At 39.2% G+C, this 25,518-nt stretch overlaps 1 protein-coding gene across 1 annotated transcript; it reads left to right on the top strand.

Annotated features, from left to right (window-relative positions):
* Positions 1 to 794: 794 nt before the first annotated feature.
* On the top strand, positions 795 to 25,016 carry wrn (WRN RecQ like helicase). Its single transcript, XM_030767861.1, has 35 exons — positions 795 to 857; positions 1,977 to 2,095; positions 2,421 to 2,566; positions 2,654 to 2,802; positions 2,964 to 3,113; positions 3,229 to 3,274; positions 3,382 to 3,487; positions 3,655 to 4,006; positions 4,092 to 4,172; positions 4,320 to 4,446; positions 8,011 to 8,086; positions 8,434 to 8,501; positions 10,389 to 10,497; positions 11,239 to 11,307; positions 11,404 to 11,486; positions 11,654 to 11,760; positions 11,843 to 12,030; positions 12,121 to 12,295; positions 12,415 to 12,596; positions 12,760 to 12,861; positions 13,286 to 13,378; positions 13,728 to 13,857; positions 13,972 to 14,142; positions 15,189 to 15,283; positions 15,616 to 15,691; positions 15,865 to 15,929; positions 16,303 to 16,381; positions 16,685 to 16,797; positions 17,558 to 17,672; positions 17,940 to 18,077; positions 18,228 to 18,390; positions 18,661 to 18,818; positions 20,460 to 20,588; positions 20,841 to 20,960; positions 24,876 to 25,016. Exons 1-35 carry the CDS (start codon positions 795 to 797, stop codon positions 24,999 to 25,001), a joined length of 4,269 nt encoding a protein of 1,422 aa, XP_030623721.1. The 3' UTR covers positions 25,002 to 25,016.
* The last annotated feature ends 502 nt before the right edge of the window (positions 25,017 to 25,518 follow it).

Here is a 25,518-nt window from a genome sequence, read left to right as displayed (position 1 = left end):
ACCGAGTATTCAGCCCCTAAAATAAAGTTGTAGAGCAATGCACGGAAGATGGCGGGAGGGTTCCAACAGTTGAGACGTTTATGCAGGTCATGTTACTGTGTCATGCCGGGATACTGTAGGAGCATTATCAGATAATACACCCAGTTTATTTGCAATGCCTGAAACAAGTTTCAAGGAAAGTGTGTACTGCAGTCCAGGGAACGGCGGGTAGTTATTTAGCATCACAAAGACCAACAATTTGTGTTCTCTCGACAAAACTAATATTGCTAGCTGATCCAACCAAATGGTAGCGTAATATGTACGAAGTGACAGTGGAGCAGTGCTTTTCAAAATAAAACGATAGTCCTTGTTAACACTGTAAACGCTCTATTTGTTGGTAAATAGCGACTTTTCGGAAGTATCTTAATATTTGTTTAAGTTCTCAGGAAACAGAATTTGAATTCGCTCTCAGCTCTTTTCGAGTGACATGACTAAACTGTATTCAGCGGTTTGTGCGTTTTATAGCCGCGGTTCTAATCTTGCATACATGTAAATAAGAAAACACCTGCGTCCTTTGCTTTCAGACTTGGAACCGTTTAACTGAAGCGAGTGTCACTGAATTGCAAAGCAGTCATTGCTTTAAAGCATCTAATAAAACTTGAAATGAACATCAGATGAAGCACTGAAAAGTACGCTTTTCTTGTCTCTAAACTTTGTGTATTCTATCAAATCTCACATGTGCAATTGATTAAAGGCCGTAACAGTAGAGAGAATTTGATTAATGGAAAGATTTTTTTTTCACAGAGGTCTGTACAATGGGTGACAGAGCTTTACCAGACTGGATGTCAAAGAAACCTAATCTTGAAAGTGAAGCACAGGTAAGGAAAACACATAAAAACAAATCCATAAACCACATGAAGCTAAAACCCTACTTACTTTTGTTGGTCAAGGTCTTATTTGATGCAATTTCTCATTCTCCTGATTATGGAGGGTAGTTTTTCAGAAATTCACGTGTAAGTTGTTGCATTTTCATGTGAAGTTATATCAAGCAGCCATTGTTGGCGATTGATACTGAGGTGTGTTTGTTCCAGTCGTTGAGTGTGTTGAAGAACACTAATTTGCATCTGTTTACCCAGCACCTGCCCAGCGTTGTGGTCTTATTCAAATAAAACCAAAACACGGTTTTTAGGCAACCGTCATGTGACGCCACTGAGGTTGAGATCCTATAATTTTTATTGCACTTGTTTCCCAGGAAACACCAAAACTGCCAAAAAGCAGATCAGTAGTTTTATGAATTAAATTTACATTATACACAGTCATAGCTCACAGAGATTCAGGGAGTATACCACTGTTGATTAAACAGGACACATTGCGTTTGGCAGCGAGGAATTTTTTTGAGTCACCTAAATATAAAGACTGACAATTATGTGTCATGAGGAACAACTGTTTAGCAGCTCCAGAGGTGTGTTTCTGTTTCAACAAGCATAAGTGTGTTGTAAAACCATGATGATAAGAATAGATTTGCATACATCCTGGAGTCTAACTAACTTTTTTTTTTTTTTTTTACGCTGAAATGAGACAAAGAGACCTTTCAGCTTCACACAGCTTTTTCCCCTCAGGGTTGCTGAAACAGGGCACTAGTTCTGAATAACTTGTTTCTGTTAGCCATGTCCTTGCTTTTTGTTGTTGAGGAGCACCCCTGGGTGTGAGTTTTTCCCCCTCTCCCAAGGGTGATATAGGTATTTGATGAGCTGTTAGAGAATTATATGTTTATATATATTTTCTACTTTGATGATTAATCTGTATCAGAATATGAATTTACTGTGTCTTTCACCTTAAATACTACTGCTTTTGAAAACATGATGTTGCAAGAGAATCTGACAGTCCAATGCAAGGGCAGGCATACCCTCTATTGTTAAGTGTAGACCATAATCTTTATCATCTGTCAATATTGAAAATGTTCTTACCTCACTGGCTTAGCTTTTTTTGTATTCCAGCAGTCAGGCACCTACAAGAAAAATGTTCTAGAGGATGATCTTCCTTACCTGGAATTTCATGGTACAATCATATATAGCCGAGAGCAACATGACTGCTCGTTTTTGTCAGAAGATTTAAGGTATATTGGATTTAAATCAGATGGTTTTTTTTGTTGTCTATTTCATGAATCAGTGAAGCTACGTCAATGCTCTTTTAAAACATGAAAATGTGTTGGAAAAGTAAATGAGAGTTTTTTCTACTAATCATCCATTTTTTTTTTTGTATTCGTTGACCAGTTGGGCTTTCTGTGGTGTTTTCTCTGCAAAATAACAATTTAGTTTTTGGAGAACAAACTACTCACTCTTATACATTTTGTTCTTTTGCTGTAACGGTCTTGATGCTATGAATAGCAGATCAAAGGTCATTCTTGGTCTCAGAGAAGCTGCTTGTTCGTTTATACTCAGATCCTATCTGATGCCTGGCTCTGCAGTGGGATTTGATTTAGAGTGGCCACCAAGCTTCACCAAAGGCAAGAAGAAGAAAGTTGCTATGGTGCAACTCTGTGCTTCAGAGGAGAAATGCTTCCTCTTCCATGTGTCATCGATGTCAGGTGTGGTTAAGTGGGAGTGAAATGTAATTTACCGCTCAGAGTCATGGTTTGGCCCATTGCACTCACCCACCTCTCAACTTCTTGCAGGATTTCCCCCTGGCCTGAGGACGTTTCTTGAAGATGAGACCATCAAAAAGGTTGGGGTGGGCATTGAAGGAGACATGTGGAAACTTCTGTCTGACTATGAAGTTAAGATGAAGAATGCTGTAGAGCTGTCTGATTTAGCCAATGAAAAGGTTCAAATTTACTTAACACCTTTTTTGTTATTCATTTATTTGTATATTCTCTCTTAATTTGTATACCTTAATGCTAAACATAGTATGTGAAAAATTGTGTAAGCAAATGTCTGTGTAATGCATTTCTGTTTGCACTGACCTGTCTTTTCTACCAATGAAAGCTTAAATGTGTGGAGAAATGGAGTCTTGACGGACTTGTGAAGCACGTCTTAAAACAACAGCTTTTCAAAGAAAAGGAGGTCCGCTGCAGCAAATGGGATGACTTTGATCTCACAGAGGAACAGAAACGATATGCTGCCACAGATGCTTATGTGAGAAGCAGAATATTACTGAGAACTACAAATGATTTTTTCATCTTAAATGTCACCTTGATATTGCGTTAAGCGTTAGGTGTTAGAACAGTGATTGATTGTTTTCTCTTGCTAGGCTGGATGGCTTGTGTATCAGAAGTTAGAAGCTATGGGGAGCTCTGGTGAGCACACTTGGCTTTTTTTTTTTGACTAAATAATCTCTGCATACACACACACACTTTTGTATAAATAAAGATGTGTTTATGTGTGTTTTTTTTGTGACATTAAGGTGGAATGATGACATCATCTGACTTGAAACACAAGCTGTGTCTAATGGCCAGTGACATTGAGAAGTTGACTAGTTGTGTTCCTGATGTGTTGAATCGTACAAACGGGTCAGTACTAGCTGTTGCTTATGGGTTTATCCTGTGTTTTCAGTCTTAACTTCACTAAAGACATTAAGACATTAAGTACAAAGTTATAGTTACGTTATAGTTGAAATTAAATTGTATGAAGAAAACACTAGTTACAAGGAACCATTGTTTTGCTCTTTTCTCAGCAGAGTTGAAATGCTTGTTGAGGACATATCTCAGAAGCTTATGGCTCTGAAAGACCTGCTGATGAAGAACAGTGATACTGATGCAGGCAAATGTCAATCTGAGAATCATGACATCCATCACACAAAAATAAACTCAACAGACAATGCAGTTGGTCCCAGAACAAGCTCATCTGGAGTGAAAGACAGTGGTCCTGCTAGTACGCAGTCTCTCACAGAGCCGTTAGCATTCAACGAAGTGACACCCGCTCACAGAACCTGCATCATGTCCCTGGATATTTCAGAGTATGAGGTGCAGATGTTGGAGATGCAGGCCAGGCAGGAAGAAATGGAGGAGAAATCTGCTTTGGAGTTTCAGGTTCAGTCTCTTTGGGTCTTTCTCAGAGTTCACTGAGTGTTGTGTCATCTCAAGGCTGACAGTTTTTTTTCTTAATCTGATCCAGCAGGGGGCAGCCATGGATAGCTCATCTGACCAGTTTTATGAAGTGGAGAGTGATGAAGAGCTAGAAAATGCAATGCTACAGGTAAATTGTACAGGTTCATGTGAATCATATGGGTGTACCTGAGTAATGCACATATTTCTGTTTTCTAGGCATTATTAGAACCACAAGCAGTCTGCAGTTTTTTTTGAGTAAACTGTTTACAGCATTCCTTTTTTTGTCATGTGTCAGTGTGTTAATGAAGTTGATAACCCAAATAATGGAAATGGGGAGCATCACACTTCTGACCAGAGGGAGAAACTTGGACCACCTGAGGATGAAGATGAAGACATTGAGGAAGAAGAGGAGGAGGGGTTTGGTATATAATTTTTATTTGAATGTTAATGTTTTTATAATATTTCTTTGTAGAGTATTCCTGATTTCTCCATACAGTAACAGATGTTAGGAACATTAACATCTATACCTTTACATTTACAAGTACATTTATAGCTTGAGAGCCATTTAGCACAGATTATTTTCTGGGCTCATAGCACAGATATATTGTATCTCACTTTTAGCTACAGCAAGCTGCTACAGCACTTTAAACCCAAAACAGGGACTTGAATCAATGAAAAGACCTTGAATCAATTGAACCTCAGAAATGAAAGCTATTACTAAAGATGAATTTTGCTTTTGACATGGGTTTGAACCATGAACCAGGCTCTGTGTCTTAAATAGAAGATGGGAGTAATGGCTTCCTACTATGACTTTTTATCATATTCTCTCCTGTTACGTCAGTTATCCATATAAGTCCCTCATCATGACAAACTCACTCCAGTCACAATATAGATACTGTTTTTATTTATATATTTATATATATATATATATATATATATATATATATATATATATATATATATATATATATATATATTTACATGGGTCATTCCATGTCACATCAGACAGAATCCAGGAAAGTGGTTGCAGTGCCATCTCAGATTTTGTTCAGAGTTTGTCTATGTAATGTTTGGGTCCCAAAACTGAGGCCTGTAAAATATTTTTGTTCAATTCGAATGTTTTTATATTTTTTATGGCCTTAATTTTTTTTTCATTTTTACACTCTCAAAAACACCTTACCATGGAGGCCTTGTTTGAGCATTAATATCTTGACACGTATTGTTCCTAGCCTCACCAAACTTTGTAGGATGGAAGACTTTCTCAGTATGACTGAACCATTAAAAGTTTGTACTGCATGCCTATTGATTTTCTGTAATGCCCTAGATTTGGAAAAAATTCCCAAATGAGGGTGATATTGAGGGTATTATAAACCCATTTTTTTGCACCCAAATGGTATCGATCATTGTTTTTCCTTCAAATACAATCTTTTATTGATTTTGTGCCAATATTTGAGGTCTCTACCACCAATGGACATGAAGTTATTAAGAAGAGAACAAGGCGTGGTAGCGTCTTTTGGTCATTTTCATAGGACCAAAATGGTGTATGGGTTAGCTAGTAGGAACATGAAAATGTATGTGGAAATTGCTTAATGTATGGTCATTTAGTGTACAAAGTGCCAGTGTCCTTCCGTGTTCATAGATAAATACACCTACTTAAACGCATTGTGTTACCTCTAGGGAAAAAACGTCCATAACGAAGGAGCTCATTATCTCTACTTATGTGTATCCCAGCCTCTGAAATATTGATTGGATTAAAGAAATACAAGCTTTCTGTAGGCTAATTTTACTATAGGTCACTAATGCAAGCCATATTCTTGACTATCAAGGTCTTATTATAGAAAAAGGCATTAACTCTGATAGATACTATATTCAATGGAGTGGTTAAATGTTATATCCCATAAAAAAGAATAAGATACTCAATAAAGAAATCAAATAACTTTATTGAAAATGATGAAAATGTCCATTGGTGGTAGAGACCACAGATATTGGCACAAAATTAATAAAAGATTGTATTTGCAGAAAAAATAATGATTAATATCATACTGGTGCAAAAATGTGCCCAGATATCCATATGTATATATATGTGTGTGTGTGTGTGTGTGTATATGTATGTGTGTATATATATATTGTCGGGCGGACACTGTGCAGCTTTCAGAAAGAAAAGGACATTCGTTAACCTTAAGTGTTCCTTAGTAATTAAAGTTGCAGTTGTGTAAACTCTCTCCCTCTTTTTCACCCTTCCCTATCTATTTCTATCACTCTCACTCTGCCTCTCTATCCCTATCCCCTTTGATCCCAGTTCTCTCTTCATGGCCCAGGCCTCCCTGCGTGCAGGACCAATGCATACCAAGGCAGAAACCACTCGCTGTAACACCTAACAGACGCCAAACTCGATGTTTTAGCGCAGCAACCCCAGACCATTTGGTCAAATGCTGATAATGTTTAATTGCGAGGGAGACTACATCACCCCGGGAGTTTAGTTTCCCTGTGAAAATGGAATTCAAACCATGTCACAGGCCCCATCTGCATTGCTCCACTCGGGCACAAACTATGTAGAAGAAAAGAAAAATGAAACTAACCATACGATATTATCAGTTAAATACGCATATCGAGTCATAACTGTTCATATAGTCATTAATGCGCGGTAAAACTTAAAAGTAGCCAGGAGCCAAGTCACGAGCAGCTAATTGTATGACCATCGGTGTAACTGTGCTGTTTTTAAGGGTAAAGAAACCATATTTGGTCTTGTTCGGGAGCATAAAATGCGGTAGATTCGAGTACACGGACGTAATTTTACTATTCTTTAATGGGAAAAAGTTATGTAAAATTATTTCAACCGAGCTCAAATTAATACTTCCCAAATTCCAAGGAGTGGCTCCTCCTTTCAGGCAGAGACACCCCCAAAAGGATAGCGGCAGCCCCCCTCTGCAAATCAGATAAAATGCTAGACTCTCTGCTATCCTACAGTTCAGTTCAGCTGCGCTAAAGTTCAGCTTCAGTTGAGCTCCGGTTGTATCAGCCGTAATGTAAGTCCGTCCATTCTGTCCTGCTCGTCTCCACAAAGAATCGGCCCAGGCTCATCGCTACGGAAGATCAGCGACGCTAAAAGACTTTCCCGGCACCGACTTGCTCATGGTCTTGCTCATGGTCTCCTACTGCCAACCACGGTAACTCTGGTCTCTCATACCTGAACGTGGCTGGGCCTGCTCTTCTTCCTCATCCCTTTTCTCTCCCTTCCTCACAACCCCTTTTTGTGTGTAAGTAACTCCACTAGAACATCACTCAGATAGTTCTTTTGGTTAAGCGTGCCTCTTCGTGAGTAATGCCTCATGCTCGCGTAGTTGTTCATTCATGTATACTTTAGGTAACGAGGATATTGTTATTGTCTACCGTTAGTTGTTTGTCTTCTTGTAAGTAGTTTAGATGCTGTTGTATGTGTGTGTATAGCGGATGTGCCTAAATTCCACCTGATTTCCAATTTATTCAACATTAGATTCATTCTGTACCATTTGAATTTGATTGCTGTATTCCTACTCTTTGAGTACGTGATAAGTTATTTCCTAGTTACTGAATGCGGTGACCCAGGAACTTAGTTAGCTGGAAGTATTGAATTTGAAGAGTATTATTGTACTTGCTACTGTAATGCTGTTATTTATTATACGTACGGCTAACGAAGAGTTATTCTGAATAATTTCTAGGTTCAGTGTTCAGAGCGCTGAGCTATAAATAGAGTTTTTCAGATGTAATTTCACTGGGTTCAGGTTCCAAAATAAGGTTATGGTTACAGCAAAGTGTTATTAGTATTAAGTGTAATATTCACAGTGAACCATTAACCAGATTTTCCTCATACCATTGGCACGACTATGTATATATATATGTGTGTGTGTGTGTGTATGTATATTCATTCTTACTGATTATCATGGTTTGGCCCTTGATTCACTTTTAACCCATAATGCCAAAATGTTTGGGTTCTTCTCTATTTCTAGATCCAGACTTGCCTCAACCAAACCCTGAACAAATAAAATGTCTGAAGATGTATTTTGGACATCACAGTTTCAAACCGTAAGTTCATTCGTCCACCTGGTTAATGCCTTTTTTTGTAAGATTTATGCTTGCTTGATTTTGAGATATCCTGTGTCTTTGTTACCAATGAAGTCTCAATTAAATGCCTTTTTTCTTAGGCTGGCTTCTTTTCTTATCTAAATGTGTGTTACATCTGTCATTTGTTTACTCCATCAATAGTAAACCACTGATGATTTGCAACATTGTAAATCTGTGTGAAACTTATGTCATCTATTAGTAAACTTTTGGATGCCTGATGGTGAACGCTGTAAACAGGAGGTCATCTAGAAATTGCTTCTTGGTATATGTTCTATATCCTTAGGACAGTTGTGACACTTTTATTGCAGGGTACAGTGGAAAGTAATTCACTCTGTTCTGGAGGAAAGGAAGGATAACCTAGTTGTCATGGCAACAGGTGAGGATTTTGTCTATGCTTTTTGGACTAACTTCATTCATAAAGTTCTGAGAGATTTAGAGCAGACTTCTACCGATCTCCTAAATATTCTTAGCTGATTGTCACTGCTTATTTTTAAAGAGCACTCTCAGTTTTCTCTTGAAAATGTATTCATGATTTGAAAGAGATGCTAAGCAGGAATGAAATAATGCACAAAATTCACTCTGGTTCAGTGTGTTCTGTGATTTGAGGCCATGGTCTGGTAGGGTTTCAAAAAAGAAAGCCTACCAAGAAAACACGAAATGTACATTTGCCATTCAGACAACAACTGCCTGCAGTTTATCAAAGTGAAATTCTCCATCAGAATAAGCATTTTATGGAAAAAAAAACCTTTAGCACAGGCATATACCTGTTTGGAAGGCACTTTGGGACTGGAATGATTTAGGCAGCCTGTGTATTGATGCGCACAATTGCCCATGCAAAAATACACAAGTGTGAAACGGGTGTGTAGTTTTATGCAGTGTTAGCTGTTACCCAGTGGTTCAAGATGCATGTGACGGGTATAATGGTTCTCACCTTATTCATGGTTAGGTTTGTAACATAGTTTGGGCCATGCTTCGGTTTGTATCACAGTTTGACTCGAAAGAAATTTGAACCAATTCAGAACTGACGTTTTTCTTGTTTATTAGCTCAAGCATAGAGAAATTTAACATCAGAAGAGCCAATTAAATGTAAACCATAAGAAAGCTTTTCAAAAAATGAGTATGAAAGAAAATTAATCTTCAGCGCCTTTTAGTTCAGGGTTTTTCATTTACAAAATCAGTGTAAGGATATGAAATTGAGCAACCTTGAGCAGCAGTCATTTTACGGGCTCTTGTTAATGACAATGAAAGAAATACAATAAATCTCAACATCAGTACATTTAAATTTAAGATTGTTCTTCAAGTAAATGACTGCAAGATAATTAAACTTGAGCACGAGTTAGTTATGAGCAGAAATGGAAACATGATGACTGCAGAACAAGACCCAACAGCTCTGACCTTTTTTAGATCAGTGCGTGTCTACTTCAATATAAGAAATAACACTTCCCACTTAGAGAAGCCTGGACATTAGATCTGTTTTATTCATGTATGTGGATTCATGCACTCCAAAATATATTATTAATGATCTGAGTAATGGTACCAAGTCTTTTGTTGTTATTCAAAGCGGTTGTCATTAAAACCGTTGTGATGATAAGCACAGTGTATATATTTTCTTGCAGTGTGAAAAGAAAAAGAAACTGTATACTAACTTCAAATTATGAGAAATTATGATTATTGGTATTTTTAATTATCAAAAGCACAAACAGTGTGTAATGTTCACCTCTACTAAGAATAGGTGATTTGGCATCACCCTCAAAAAAGAAAGAAAAGTTCACTTAAAAATGCTGAGGTAATAAAAAAAAAAAAAACAACCTGTGGTTCACTTCATGTACCCTGAACTGAGCTGAACAGAATCATGGTTTTTGGTTCACAGTACACTCCTAATGCATGCAGAAGGGTTCGTTTTGTTCTGAATGATTTCCTATGACTATTTATAATGTGAAAATCATGTTGTTCATTTACATTTTATAGGACTGTCTTGTCCTATGAAATGTTACAGGACATGCATGTATTTTTAGAGGTCATTTTGTCTTTGTCAATAAGATTTGTAAAAAAAAAAAAAAAGGATAAAAATACAATCCTTTAAAAACAGTTATAGGACTGTCATAAAGCATAGGCATAGAGTAATACAATAGCACTCAAATCAAACTAATTGGTACAGAGCTTTATTTTTGTCATTTTTAAATATTTTGCCACCAGCTTTTGACTTTGCATGAAGTGTTTTGTAACTAATGAGCTGTTGTCTTTCCTCCTGAACTGCTTACAGGTTATGGGAAGAGTTTGTGTTTCCAGTTCCCTCCAGTTTACTGTGTGAACATCAGTGTGGTTATTTCTCCTCTTATAGCCCTTATGGAGGACCAGGTGCTACAGCTTCGGTAGGTAACGCTCCCAGAACCTCTGTCTCTCAATACAGAATTCAGATCAGTTTACAGAAAAACATCTGTCTCTTAAAGAATACAGATGAGTTTGCAAAAAAACTTCTGTCGATTAATACAGAATACAGGTCAGTTTACAAAAACACCTCTGTCTATTAATACAGAATTCAGATCAGTTCACAGAAAAATTTCAGTGTCCATTTGAGTTTCAAGTTGACGGCTGAACTTGCTCACGGTGGTTATTTTGCTCCATTCACTGGTTACCTATTCATTTTTACTTATTCCTGTTTTTCATTCAGACAGGCTACAGAGTTTTAGCTGGATTTAAAAATTCTGATTAAAATACTAAGAGATGGACAAATGAGTTTGCCAAACGAATCAGAATCTAGTATTAGGCAATGCATGTCGCGCAACATGTAAACATTAAAATGACTGTGTCCCTTGCCACACTTGATCTGTCTTGCTTCAGGTTGAAAGATTTGACCAATTGAAACACAGACACAACAGCAAACATTGTAAAATGCGAGTGTTCACACTCTTGAAGTTTTTATTTAAACCAGTCTTGTATGCCGATAAGTCTTTCACCTGAATGGGGTTTAAGAGTTAATCTCCTCTGATCTCATCAGTAATGATGTCTAGCCATGTTAAGAATGTAGAGTTCTAAGATTTTTACTTGATTTCTACAGAATGAGTGTGCTTTTTAATAGCAAATCAAGGTTTTCTCTTTTCTCTTCATTTCAGAATGTCTAACGTTCCAGCTTGTTTTCTTGGATCAGCCCAGACTGAAAACTTGTTTTCTAGCTTAAAGGAGTAGGTGAACTTTGTGCATGATGTCTGAATTTTGGCATTACACTTTGCTTACCCACATGCTTTAATCGTCGTCTTTTTTTTTTTTTCTCCCTTCAGGGGACGTTTCAGGGTCGTGTACATGACTCCTGAATTTTGCTCAGGGAACATACCTCTCCTTAAAGAGTTGAATAATTCAATTGGTAAGCAAAATTAAAACTACTAAAACTTTTTCATTTTTATTTACAAAAATGTGTTGTTTTTTCCCTTCCTCCACTGGGCATTGAATACACCTGATTGGAGTTTGTAAACAAGCAACTGAAATGACCGTGTTGTCTCATGTGCTTGGTTTTCAATATGCTTCTCTCAGGAATCTCATTGATAGCCATTGATGAGGCTCATTGCATCTCTCAATGGGGCCATGATTTCAGAGGTGCATACAGAAGCCTGGGCAAACTGAAGAAAAGTCTTCCAGATGTAAGTTGTTTCTTCCTCTTTTTTTCCCTCTTTATGTGGTTTTTGATATGGACATAGATAATTCCACTATTTTTACATACAGGTTCCTATAGTTGCACTGACGGCTACAGCCAGCCCTTCTATTCGGGAGGACATTGTTAAGAGTCTGAACTTGACCAATCCCATCATCACTTGCACTTCTTTCGATCGACCCAACCTGTATTTGGATGTGAAGCGCAAGTCCGGTGATATCATCCAAGACTTTAAACAATTCCTCATTAAGAAGAGAGGGTATGATGTTCTTGCAAATATTCACTATCTAGCCATTTTCCCTGTATACTGGCTGACCAGTTTCTCTTTTGGTGTTTTGTTTTGTTGAAGGTCTGATTATGAATTCGAGGGACCATCCATTGTGTACTGCCCGTCTAAGAAGGAGGCTGAGCGTGTGACAGCCGCGCTGTCTAAGCTGGGAGTCTTGTGTGGGGTGTATCACGCTGGCCTGGGCATCAAACAAAGGAGAGAGACTCAGTATCAGTTCATGAGAGACGAGATCCAGGTGGCTCCCTTTGTATTAATGCAGTTTCAATGTGTGCCCAGTAATTTTCCAACTGGGCATCAATGGGATACTTCATAGATAACAAATTTATATTGTGGTATTTTTATGTCTGATTCCAGTGTGTGGTGGCCACCATTGCTTTTGGGATGGGTATAAACAAAGCAGATATCAGAAAGGTCATTCATTACGGAGCCCCCAGAGAGATGGAGTTGTATTACCAAGAGATCGGCCGCGCTGGGCGAGACGGGCTGCCCAGTGCCTGCCATGTCCTGTGGGCACCAGCAGACATGGCACTGAATAGGTTACTGTCCTCTCTGACATTTCAGCATAAGGCCATACATTCTGCGAACGTCAAACATTTGTGTAATTCACTTCTTAAGAAAGTGTGCTGCACTTGGCTGTTTTCCGCTGTTTTTCAATTTAATAGACAATCTCTACATAACGATTTTGTTATATTTTCACAGGTTTCTGCTCTCCAAGACTAACAGCGAGAAGGTCCATAGCTACAAGATAGATATGATGGCCAAAATGGAGAAGTACTTGAAGTCAACAAAATGTAGAAGGAAGTGAGTTTTCTCTGAGATTTCAGTGTCTGTGCCGTAAACTCACAGCGCTGTGTTTCTGCTTTCGTACTGTCATGACCATCCTAGGCATCAAATATTAAGATGGTGTTTTTCAGACTTGAATAAATGTTTGGATGGTTAATGTAAGAGTTACTCTGTAAGAATTTATGTAAGAATACTGTCATTCATTCATATTTGTCATTCACTTTCAGAAATGAATGTAATTATTTTGACCCTAAATTTTGTTACTATAACTGTAGCAAAAACAACCAGCAAGAATCAAAGAGGCAGCCAGTTGCACTCATTTATATATTGCATTTATTCTTAATTTATGTCCAAAGAAGAAGTCATGGAAAAGTTTTCAAATTTCATCTGTCAAAACTGAACCTGAGGCTTAGTTTTACTGGTTTGATATTCATTTTTCTAGGCTAATTCTATTACACTTTGAGGATAAGCAACTTCGGAAAGTTACCTCAGGAATAATGGGGACCAGCAAGTGTTGTGACAACTGCAAGTCAGGGTAGGTGTGAGAACATGTGTGTGTCTTTCCCTGTCAAATGAGAAGTCTGCTAAGTGTACCTGCTTCTTCCTCCCTTTTATTTTATCAACACTGCCTTTGTTTGTGTACTGAATTTGTTTTGACATGTCTTGACACAAGTTAAGTGAGGATATTCCAAAAAAGGAATATGATATTAGCAATGGCCATTTTCAACTGCTCTGTTCTCCTTTGACCCCTCAAGCAATCTACAGCATTAGCCACATTGTTAAGGGCCATGGTTAGGGTTAGGTTATTACCTACCTTCCTTACAGAAGAGCACACAGTTCTGGGTATAGCTACACATTATGTGTCTTCTCGGACTTGCACTTAGCCCCAGTAAAGAGGATCCAAAGCAGAGCTTACAAGACTTTGGGCCTCGTGCCTACCAGCTGATGGGTGCGGTCAACGCTTTTGAGGGGAAATTTGGCATGACTGCTCCTGTGCTCTTCCTGCGTGGCTCTGTAAGTATATATTCAGGAACACGAGGATCCCAAGCTGTAGTCAAAAATATACTGATGTGATACCATGTTTGTAAAGATATAGACCTTGTATTGACATGCTTGTTCTCCCCTCAGACATCTCAGAGGGTTCCAGATCGGTTTCGACAGCACCCTTTATTTGGAGCAGGGCGTGACGTAGCCGAGGCCTGGTGGAAAGCCCTTGGCCGTGAGTTAATCTTGGAGAAGTATCTGATGGAGACCATAGGCCAGAACAGACTCATGACCTTTTGCAAACTCGCCCCGAAGGTACAGCTGTGTGTATTGTAATCTCCTCTGTGAAACTGTTGTTCACTTAGAAGGGAAAGTCAGATTGTATTATGTAAGGGTGTAATCGTTCTGAAACTGAGACCAAAACCGCGATACAAATGTCCACGGTTTCATGTCGCGGTTCTGGAATATGGAACCACAATCCCCTGTCCCGTCCACCCCTGCAACCCCAGCTTGCTGTCAACCGCTGCAGATGCAGCCTGTTGAGCTCTCATTATGTTACTAATGTAACCAAAGTCATTCACAGTTAAAACTATAACACATGTAAATCAGGAAATTATTATTCTATTTAAAGTTACGTCAAGTTGTATATTTTGTGTTAGGGGTATAACGGTACACATGTTTGGTGCAGGATGTTCGGTTCGGTGCGTGTTGTGATCTGAGTGAATATAGTCTAGCTATAACCACGCACGTTACGTGCATAACTTTTTTATGCTCCGATGGTCAGTCGACCGTAACGTCAGTGAATAAAGTGATACTTGACAAGATACAGTGTGCCCGCTCTTCTACATTTCTGTATGTGGAACTAAAATTAAAAACTCTGTTTCCTCTCCGCTTCCATAACAGAGCTGTAACTTAGCAACTGAATTAGCATATGTTCAATGACGCAGCCTCGTAAGTATGACGACTGTAAAGCCAGAGTTTCAGGACCCTCCCGTATCCTTAAGGTCCTCTGTTTGGGAACATTTCGGTTTTCTAGTGAACTACAGCAGCAATGGGCAAAGGCAAGTGGAAAAGACGCAGGCATTGTTAAACTGAAATCGGGTATGATTCTGGCAGTACGTCGAACATGATCTCATTTGAGAAGGCATCATCCAAATGTGAATATCGAATATGATTACTCATTTGAGACGGTATCATCCAAATGTGAATACTGTACCCAAACCGTACCAAAGCGTGACTTCAAAACCGAGGTACATACCAAACCGTGACTTTGGCGTATCGTTACACCCCTAGTATTATGGTTCTGTGCTATCTCCGAGTGACAAGAAATAATGATCCATGTGTAACGCTGATTCCCACAGGGCAGAACGTGGCTTGACAAAGCAAAGAATGAAACACAGAGAACACTTTTGCTACAGCCAAACCAAGACCTCTGTCCCAGAGCGTGTGTGCCAAGGTAGGTCTGAAGCGTATCTCCCTAGTGGAATGTACATGTATTGTGCACAGAGCATACTTGTCAAGATTGTTGCTCTTGTGTAGATGCACTGACAAGCATTTTTTAATCAACCTGTGAGGTGCTTTGCTGCAACTTAGCTGCCACATTTTTTCAGAACATCACATCAGCAACATCTCAAGTGAAATTGTGTGAATAGTACTGATAGATCAAGAGGAATCTCACGCTTTCTGTGCAGTTTTATGATTTGTTCTGAAGGTCTTTGAGAGGTTGAACTATTTAACGATGTTTCTGTCTTTGAAACTCAAAAAAATCTCTATATTATTGGATTCTAGGAATAATCGAGATCCAACACCTGCTGTGATTTCATCCAGGGGCAGCTCTGTGGACTATAATCAGGCCATTGTGCAGGTATGTGGGTTGGCACTTGGGTTGACTCTACATTTCTCTTGAGATATTATTAAAGCCACTCACTATGTGTACTGTATAGCTCTGTTATTTTTTGGTAAACTGACTTAGTGTTAGGAATGTGAAGAAAAATTTCATTGTTTGAGGGGTGTCTCTCCTCTCCTTTTTCATTGCAGTCCAGTCCTTGTTATCGAGCAGATGTCAGTCAAGTTTGCAGAACCACCAACTCATCATCCTCTAGGTACGGTATTTGTAAACAGCCCAAACAAATATTCACAGATGTACCTGTTCTAAATGCGTTTTTTCCATATACAATATGATATATAGTATGGTCTTATCTTAAGATCCCTTTATATATTTATGTAGCTGTTTTAACTGATTTCAGTTGAGTAAGATTTTGAGTGTGGTGAGTGACTTTTGTTAGCAACATATCTTAATGAGTTTGTAGTCATGGAGGGACTGTCTCACCTCTCTCAAATCTTTCACCTCTGTTCTAACGTTATGTGGGCCTCTCTCTGGCATTTCCATCCCTTCACCGATTTTATTTATTCCTCTGTCAGTGCACTGAGTGCTCAGAGATCCCTTAGAGAGCATTAATCTTGTTTCTCTTCTAGATTGGTTCCTGGGTCCTCTGGTATTACAGTAGCATGTCCCCAACCTCCTACTGTCTCCCCTAGAGACCTGGAACTTCAGGTACTGTATTACCGTAATAAAACACACATGCTTTGATTTGTTATGTTCTCTACACAACTTGTGCGTTTTCTCCCTGAACTCTCATTAGTTCATTTGTAATATGTGGATCACTAGAGTTTTTAGGGCAGTTTCCATTTGTTCATTCATAATTTAGAAAACAAATAACCAAACAAATATGAGTTCAGTGTTGTTTTGCATATAAAATGTTTTTGAATAAGTGGTTTAAGCATAAGGGTTTGACGTTGCAGTCTCTCAAGCCTGTCTGGATGTGTGACTGGTGGTGTTGTGTGTTGTATTTTGAAGGCTGAACTATATGGCAAACTGGTGGCTGAGCGTCAGAAGCTTGCCAGTCTGAAGGACATCCCTCCAGCCATACTGGCCACCAATAAGATACTGCTGGACATGGCCAGAGTCAGGTGCAGTAGCGTGCATAAAGGACAGTGTTTCCCAACCACTGGCCCTCTGCCTTACTGATGTGTTATCAAGAGTAATGTGGGAAAAAAAACAACCTTAAAAAATTAAAATGTGAACTATTTTGCAATGGAATAATGAGTAACCTCTCAATTAAACTTACACAATGACATTCACAATGTCAGCTCTTCTTATATACGTCACATAAACATGAGCATAGTTATTATTGTTTTTGATCATGTTGATGCAGTTAGTCAGCTGTCCTACAGTAGGAAACTCTAAAGCCAAAATGGACAGACTATTCACCTGAGAAACTCTAACTCCTCTTGACCCTCCTCATAGACTGACCTCTACCAGCGGTAGTTAACATGTTTAGGAAAGCTCAGATGGTGAGCAGCAGGGTTTGTAATGACTGCCACCTGCCCACCAGATTACCATCTTTAATCACCCATTTGCCTCTGGCTTTTTAGGAAGTGGTGTGCTTTGAGATTTAATATGAGATTTTACATTTTCACAGTACACCTCATTATATTGGCATTTTCAATAAACCGAGTTGTCTGTTACATTCAACAGATTTTAAACACAGTGATTATTTAATCGATACTTGATTATACAATCAATACCTGTATATTTTTCCTTGGTATTTGGTTAAATAGAAAGACATGAATTTTATGTTAACAAGCACTTATGGAATTCACGTTGACACGTATGATATAATGATAAATGAATTGTTTAAGATGTTGGTTTGTTCTTTCTCTGTGACAGGCCGTGTACAGAATCCAGTCTTATACAGGTGGATGGTGTGTCTGAGGCCAGGGCCACCATGTTGGCACCGCTGCTCCAAACCATCAAACAGTTCTGTCACACACACAAACTGCAGGTAAAGGACACTGACGACTGTCTTACTGTTCAGAGGTTGGGACTACAAGTCGTCTGTCCTCTGAAGTGGTGACTGATGAGTGGGTGGCAGTATTAGCATGTGACACTCAGAATGATCCATTCAGTGTGGTCCTCTCAGTTCTTTAGAGAGCATTTTCTGTTCCGTGTTTCTGTCACTGCTTTGAGACGCTTTCAGGCTTCTTTTGAGACAGTTGTATCACATCCTGACATAAACACACTTGTTCTCAGCTCTTTGTCTTTCCTACAGGTGGACACAATGTCCAGCTCAACCCCACCTGACCTGGTGCCGACTCAGTCAAAGCCGATCAGCAGTGCTTTTGCCACACCCCTACCAGACAGTGTCTCTATCACCTACAGACTGTTCCAGACAGAGGGTAAAAGCATGGTAACTGCTGTCTTCAACTACTTTATCAGCTCCTAATCAGACTGTTCTGTTCATTAATCCAATCGCTATGTTCAGATATAGGTCTGTTGGGAATGTAGTATACTGAATAAGCTATCTGGTTATTTTTTGGTGTGTGTATGTTTCAAACAGAGGCAGGTGGCTGATACACGCAGCATGCCTCTGGTGGTGGTGGAGTCTCATCTCTTACAGGCTCAAAAGGCCAACCATCCTTTAGATGTGGAGAGAGCTGGCCTCTCAGTCACAGTGTTCAGCAAAATTGCAAGCATCATCCACACATCTCCCCTCAGCTCAGGTTATTAGTCTCTGCTTCACCTGTTCCATTACTAATTTATCCAATCCCTGAATCAGACCCACAGTGCTAACCATATGCCGTGACCTCAGCTTACTGGAGGTATTTATACAGGGTCAGGGATGTCAAAATTAGTACTGTTCCCAATAGAATGAACTTTGATTAGTAAGTGATTGGTACTGTGATGTGTGGCATTGGGGCTTAGTGTTCTTGACATGTTGTAACATTCAGAATGGCTGGAATACTCCCTGACTGTAAGTTTCTTTTTCACAGACCTCGGCGATCTAAAGGCCATTCGTGCTCTGATACCTGAGGAAATTAGCACCTTCCTGGTCAGACTGGCTGTGACTAAATTGCAAAGGGAGGGTTTTCCCAAAGAAACGTCCTGCTGTTCCCCTGAAAAGCAGAACATTACCTGGATAGAACCACAGGTGAGGGCCACTTCCAACGTCCAATGCCAGTCAGTGTATGTTTAGGCCAATCATGTTTTAAATAAGATGATTAAATGTGGTAATGCTTCATTTATCTTTTATTTAGCATTGGTGTCATGAAATACCTAGTTGTTTATGATATTCATAATACTTTGTGCCTTCATCTTTGGGAGATGTTGTGTATAGATTGTGTTGTGTACAGAATTATACCAGTCATATCATTTCTCATTGTGAAATGTGGTAGACACTTAACAGGTTTATCTAAGTAAAGCATTACATTTTAGGCATTACAGTTTCACTCTTAATTAGAGCTATAAGTGACGTGTCTGTGTAAGATATGGGCTGTGATAAAAGATGTGAACTACCAGTAGAGGGCAGCACAGTCTTATATAGCTGTAAAGTTTTAACTTCGTATGAGCTCTGTTTCTTAGAGGCAGTTCTCATCGATCTCACTCTCTCTTTCTCTCTCAGTCTCTCTCTCTTTCTCTCCCTTACGCCAGCAGTTGTTTTTGATAGAAAAGCTCTACTTATTGAAAACTGAATGTTAGCTAGTTCATCAGTCGTAACTGTTGACACTGTTAATCACATGTGAGGCATCAGTCAGCGTTTTGAAACCTCTATATATCATGTATGAACAAGAGCTTCAATTCTTGTATGGTTTTGCTGTGCCAATCCCAGCATTTTGTGCTCTGTTTATTCAAATATTTGATCTGAATCACATTTCCTGTTCATCTCAAGCCCTTAAATACCAAACAGTACTGCCTGCCCAGACCAGCTTGCTTATGTTCCTGCCTAGATCAGTCTTTGTGTGGTTGCTGAAAGCAGATATTGTTTGATTAAGAGACTAAAATGTCAGTAGTTCTTTAACATGAGTTGTTGCAAGTGCAATAAATAAAATTCATGTAAATAGCTATGGTATGTTCATTGTTCTCTGAAGTTACTGAATGTCTGTAATAGAGACCACTTACATATTAATGGAAAGAGTGTTCATGTATTTATTTTTGATGATGAATCAAATCCATTTAGGAAATGACTTTGCACATCCAGAGGAGGAAGTGTGGGTGTGCATGATGTTCCTAGGACTAGTCTTAAAGCCCAATCTCCTTTCTTTGTCACCTCATAAAACCTACATTAAGAGAAAGAGGGTTTTAAAGGCGAGCACGGACATCTGGTGCCTCCTCTCAGACTGATTACTCTAGACCTATTTTCTCAGTGGCAGCATGCCTTGGTCCAGATGTGCAGGCAGGGCCATTCCTGACACCCCCCCCCCCCCCTTAGCCCCACCCACCACCACCTACACTCCACTTCCTCTCTCCATCTGAAACATAGATACATATCTAACAGTCTTCCCCCCCCCTAGTGATTGCTGAGTTTAAATTGTAACTGATACTCAAAAGGACTGAGTTGTTACGTGCAGTGGGGTATTTGTGCCCTTCTGAACAGACAGAATTGTGAGAAGACTTTTTTTACATGATTTCAGTTCATTTTTACAGAGGAAGTCAAAAACAGAATTCAAATCCCAGTTGGTAGATTTTTTTTTTTTTTTTTCAGGTCCGTTCTACTGAATTTCTTTTGTTGGCCAATGCTGACTTGAAGTTTTGTGAATCTGTGTTCATTTCTGTATTACGTTTTAACTTTCAGAAGAAAACAGTGAAGGAGGATAGGTCTGTGATCCCCCCGGCCTCAACAGTCAGAGCAGATCCCGATTCTGAGCTGGACCCCATAGATATGAGTGAGGACGACATGTTCATGGAAGTGCCCATGCCAGAGGTAAACTTCCAACTCCCTGTCTCTCAGTTCTTTCTCACTGCCATCATCATGCCCTCCTCCGCAGTGAAGCAACACACAGGGAAAGAGGATTATGTAAGAATGCCGTAGAATTCTCTGGACATCTTTCAGTGTTAAAGTATGTGTAAGCTAGCTCAAGTTTGAAAAACTGTTAGACACAGGTCTAGGAATAGCATTATCACAGTATAAATTAGAACACCCCCAACTCCTCATTTTCGCCCACCCACTCCTCAGGATTCTGAGGGCCCCACCCCCAGCAACATGCCTCTTTCCACTGCAATGGAGCTAGCCTCATGGAACCAGGAAGAGCTGGATAAGGACACACAGGATCTCTTCAGTGACTCACCTGTGAAGGTATTTATGATATTCGTACAAGACAATTGAACAATACCTACTAATGAATAATGCATTATTAGGCAGCAATTGCATGTTATTATCAGTTGACATAATGAAAAACTATTTTACCTGGCTGCACATTAGTTGGGAATCTTGTGATTTTGTGTCACTAACAGAAACGCTTTTTTATAATTGCAGAATGCAATTTGCGTTATCTTTTTTCCATCGACTTCTCAGTTAACTCTTCAGGTACTCAGAGTTAGCACAGAAGGATTTACTGTACTGGGAAGGTAGGGATAAGTCTGGGGCATGTAGTTAACTTGCAGTTGTCCTCATGGTGCAGAGTGCTCAGATGCAATCTCGCTGTTTTCTCTCAGCTAATGAATGCCTAGCTCAGCAGGATGTCCATACCTCTTATTACAACTAGATCTAATAAAAGAATTTGGTGTCAATAGTGACCATAAGTCTGTTTGTATATATATATATTTTTAACATTTTTCACTAATCCAATAATAAATTAATTTGTTTGTCTGTATCTTTTTACACATTCTACAGATTGAATTAAAAGACAGAGAAAGTCAGCTGTTATGTAGTGTGAAGTAGAAGGATAATTCCACTGTACTCTGGTTTTCCGTATGTTAATAGCTTAAAGAGCATGCTTAATCCTCTCATACAAATGCAAGGTTAATTCTAGTGAGCGTGGTCATACAGACCAGTTTTCTGTGGATACTCGTTACGTGTTTAGCAGCAGGGGAAGTGAGAGTCAGAGATCTAATCATCATCTGTTATTGTCTGTTGTGCAGCTTCTGTTCATATTCTGTTTGTACTAATGTAAAGTACATTATATGAAAATATGTAATAATGCACAGTAAACAACCATGCCTTGTTTTATATTCTCTAAATCCCTCTGTAGGACAGCTCTCCCCACCCTGGGAACAATAAAACTGACTTGATTTGAATAAACTAACAGACACTGAAGATGATAGTAGGCAGTATATGCTCCCCCACCTCTTTGCCTTTTTCCAGTTTGAAATATTCAGCACCCTTTAAGTGAAAGGGCTCGTAGCTGTGTGGCACTGAAAATGCAGAGCAGGAGTTAATGCAGCGCTGATTGTTGCAGATTGCTAAATGATTTGTTTATCTGTGACCCTGGCCATGGGTCCTGACCTCTGGATGGGACATAATCCTGTGCAGGGGGATCGATGAGGATAGTGTGCCTCTCTCTAAAGAGAACGCTGTTAGTTGGCCTCTGGGACTGACTTCCGTCTGACCCGTTTGACCTGTGATTGCCCCCTGACACAAACCATTATCCAGTCACCACATCTGTGGCCAGAGCCACACCTGCTCTGGCTCTTATGCAGTGTGCAGCTCCCAGCAGGCCAAACCACAGCACCAAGAGCCAGCCTGAAAAAGTAAGGGCTGACACAGCTCGGTGACAGTTTCTGTTTTTCATAAGTTTGATTCCACTAATTTTTGCATTAGAGTTTGATTGATATGTTTGTGTTGTTCACACACTCTTTGTTCTCTTTTATATCTGATGGTGTGGATTTTCAGCCAAAATAAGAATTCTTGTGTATGCCACTGATATGCAGATCCCTTAGTTAATATCCCAGGCTATCCTTCATGCATCTCTGCTTGGACATTTTGTTACATTTTATGGAGATTGAAGCATTTTTAGGAAGTATTATTCAACTTTCTTTTGTACTCTTGACATGGACCTGTAGATCAATACATGTTCATTAGTTCTCCTCTTAAATGTATAAATACTCTGTTCTGCTGGAGCAAAGCAACCCCCCACACCCCACCCCTACTTGTAGTGGTGAGGTCACAAAAGATTTAGCACCAAACAGATTGAAGAGGACAGAGATAAACAGCCCACCGGTCTGAAGGAAATGAAATTTGGAGGGTCAGATAAATGGCTTAGGAGGAATAGTGATGGATGATAATCCGATGGTGGCTGAGCAGGGGTTTCTTTGTATTGATGCAGCTGTGTGTGTGTGTGTATGTTTATGTGGGGCACACTGATCCACAGAGAGAACTGTGTATATACGAACATGCATCATCCCCTCTCACATACGTCATCATTCTCACTAATGTTTGGGCGTTCGGTGGTGTCCACAGTCGTTTTTAAAACCAGGGCTTCTGTCTGGGATTTTGTTTTTGGTTCTAGAGTGGATGGCCCAGAGAATACTTTAGCGAGACTTTTGACCAGTACTTGGAGTTGTAAATCAAGGTGTACTGTGGATGTGGTTATAAACAGTGCGCTTGCTGGGCCATTCTAGTACTCATCAGAAATGCACTGTGTGCATGTTCTAGTGTTGGGTTTCTACGTTTTCAAGTAATGATGTTTTCTGTCTGTGCTTCACTGTTTACAGTTCTAAAGACCATTGATTGGTCACTGGGCACAGATCACTGTCAAGTTCCCATTCACTTGGCATGAATCCCGTCAATATGATTGATGTTGGCTTTAGAAAATAGTTTGTGTACATTTTTTGTTTTGTTGTTATATTGAGAGCTCTTAAGACAGGCCTTTGTGAAGTTTGTGTAGGATTATAATATGTTGGCAGTAAAATTAACCTGTTCCATGGAAATGTTTCCCACCTGTTAATTTTTGTCAGGTTTATTTGTTTTTCTCAGTTTAGTTGTACAGCAACGCTGTATTATTGCAGAAACTATGGCTAGATGATGCACATTCACAGAGACAAACTTGACTTCAAGATGGCAGTGCCTTCAAAAAAGGAGTACTGTTTTCATCATAATCATTACTCTTCCACTGAAGCACTTTTGCTAATACTGTCTCTAAACTAGGCTTTATCACATGGCTCTTACCTATCACACGAAAATACGTAATTCATTAGGGCCTTTAATCACTGCCATGAAATTAAAGCCTCATTTCCTGTATGAATGGTAAAGTACTTAGACAGCTGGACTCACTGGTAGGTATAAAGGGTATAAATGTTTATTTTGTAGCAGAGCGTGCCTTCATGTCATCCGTGGCCCCTAAGCTTTCCAGTAATGACGTTGTCTGTCTGTGCTTTGCTGTGTTTACATTGCCATGGCGTATCGATAGGTCACAGGGTCAGACCGCTTATCTGATGTGTAATAGCCAGAAAGCTTTGTCCTTTAATCTCTTATGAGGACATGGTTGTCTGGCTTAATAGTAGAGGCCTTTAGCTTGTGCAGACACAGTCTATAAAACCTGATTATTCATTTTGATAAAATAACTTATTTTTCATGTAAAGAAATCTTAAACTGGGGCCATTTTAACTTTTTTTTTTTTTTTTTAAGTATTTCGGCATGTTCTGTAATGCCGTTTTTTTACAGGTTATTTTAAAAGGATCATTATACAGGGGAAATGTTTGACAAACCCTTCTTAGAGCTTTGTTAGATTATAGGAAAATGGAAAATTAGATTGATTTGAACTGTTGGGTAGTAACTGTCAAGGGAATCAGTGGTCTGTACTATGTTAAACTTTCTGCTCTAAATTTGGGGTAATTAGCACTGACCGTAGAAAAAAAGAAAAAGCAAGAATGGAAAAAAAAACAATGTAGCATGTGATAGCACTTTTAGATGAAACTATGAATTATTCACGTACTGTCTAGACCAGAACGGAGTCTATCATTTCCAAATGTTCTAGGCCACAACACTGCAGTGGTTTTTACCTTTCTACCCAGAGTGGATCAGAATCTCTCAGCTTCACCTAACTTTATGAATATCAATTTGACGATGCTACACTGGCTGTATACAGACAGCATACATGATTTTGTCACTGAAGTTAAAACAGGTCTTGTCTATTCTTTGTGATCCTGTTTTACCTCTTGATATCACATGTCACACCAGCAAAATTTCAATGGTGCTTTTTAGAGAAAGCTTCTTTTGACGGGAATCCGATCTGTGAATGGAATCATGGTTGTTTCTGGTTTGTGCCCACAGAATGTTGGCCAACCATCTAAGAGGAAACTACCAGAGTGGACGGAGATGCCAACTGGTCAGGCTTCTGCTGCTGCTACTTCTGCTTCATCAAAGAAAACTAAGAAAAAGAAAGGCCTTTTCATGTAACATTTCAGAGTTTTGAAAAAGAATTAAGGAAAACAGTGGACTGATATTTAATTCAAAATGTTTGTAATCAAAGCACTAATCTATAATGTAAATATGTAATCCTGATATATATTTCGACAGGTAAAAAAGATTGAATAAAGTTTGTTTTTTTTTTGTAGCATCATTGAATATTTACACTTTCTATCTCACAGGCCTCCTCAAAGTTTGATATTGTTTTATACTCAAGCATAAGATCAAAACTAGCTTTAGAACAGCTGTGATTCTTTGAGTCTTTGTGATGCTTTAGAGCAGTGATTCTCAACTCCAGCCCTGGGGGCTCACTGTCCTGCATGTCTTTGTTTTCCACTGATCAATTAATCATCAAACCCTTGATTAGTGCAATTTACTGTGATAATGAAGAGTTGAAACAAAGACATGCAAGTCAGTGGGCCCCCAGGATTGGCGTTGAGAATCACTGCTTTAGAGTGTGTATATTGATACTTTCATAAGTTAAGTGTAACAAATGCACCATGCCTGA

Source organism: Chanos chanos, chromosome 3 (genome assembly GCF_902362185.1).
Source record: "Chanos chanos chromosome 3, fChaCha1.1, whole genome shotgun sequence".
NCBI lineage: Eukaryota > Metazoa > Chordata > Actinopteri > Gonorynchiformes > Chanidae > Chanos > Chanos chanos.
Note: the sequence above shows the minus strand (reverse complement) of the source record. Positions and strands in the feature narration are given on the sequence as shown.

Bases quoted from the DNA above. Each gene is read 5' to 3' on its own strand.
- wrn (XM_030767861.1), top strand. From the start codon at position 795: ATGGGTGACAGAGCTTTACCAGACTGGATGTCAAAGAAACCTAATCTT. The intron at 3,114-3,228 runs GTGAGAAGCAGA...TTCTCTTGCTAG, and splicing joins ATGCTGCCACAGATGCTTAT to GCTGGATGGCTTGTGTATCA. The intron at 17,673-17,939 runs GTAAAGGACACT...TCTTTCCTACAG, and splicing joins GTCACACACACAAACTGCAG to GTGGACACAATGTCCAGCTC.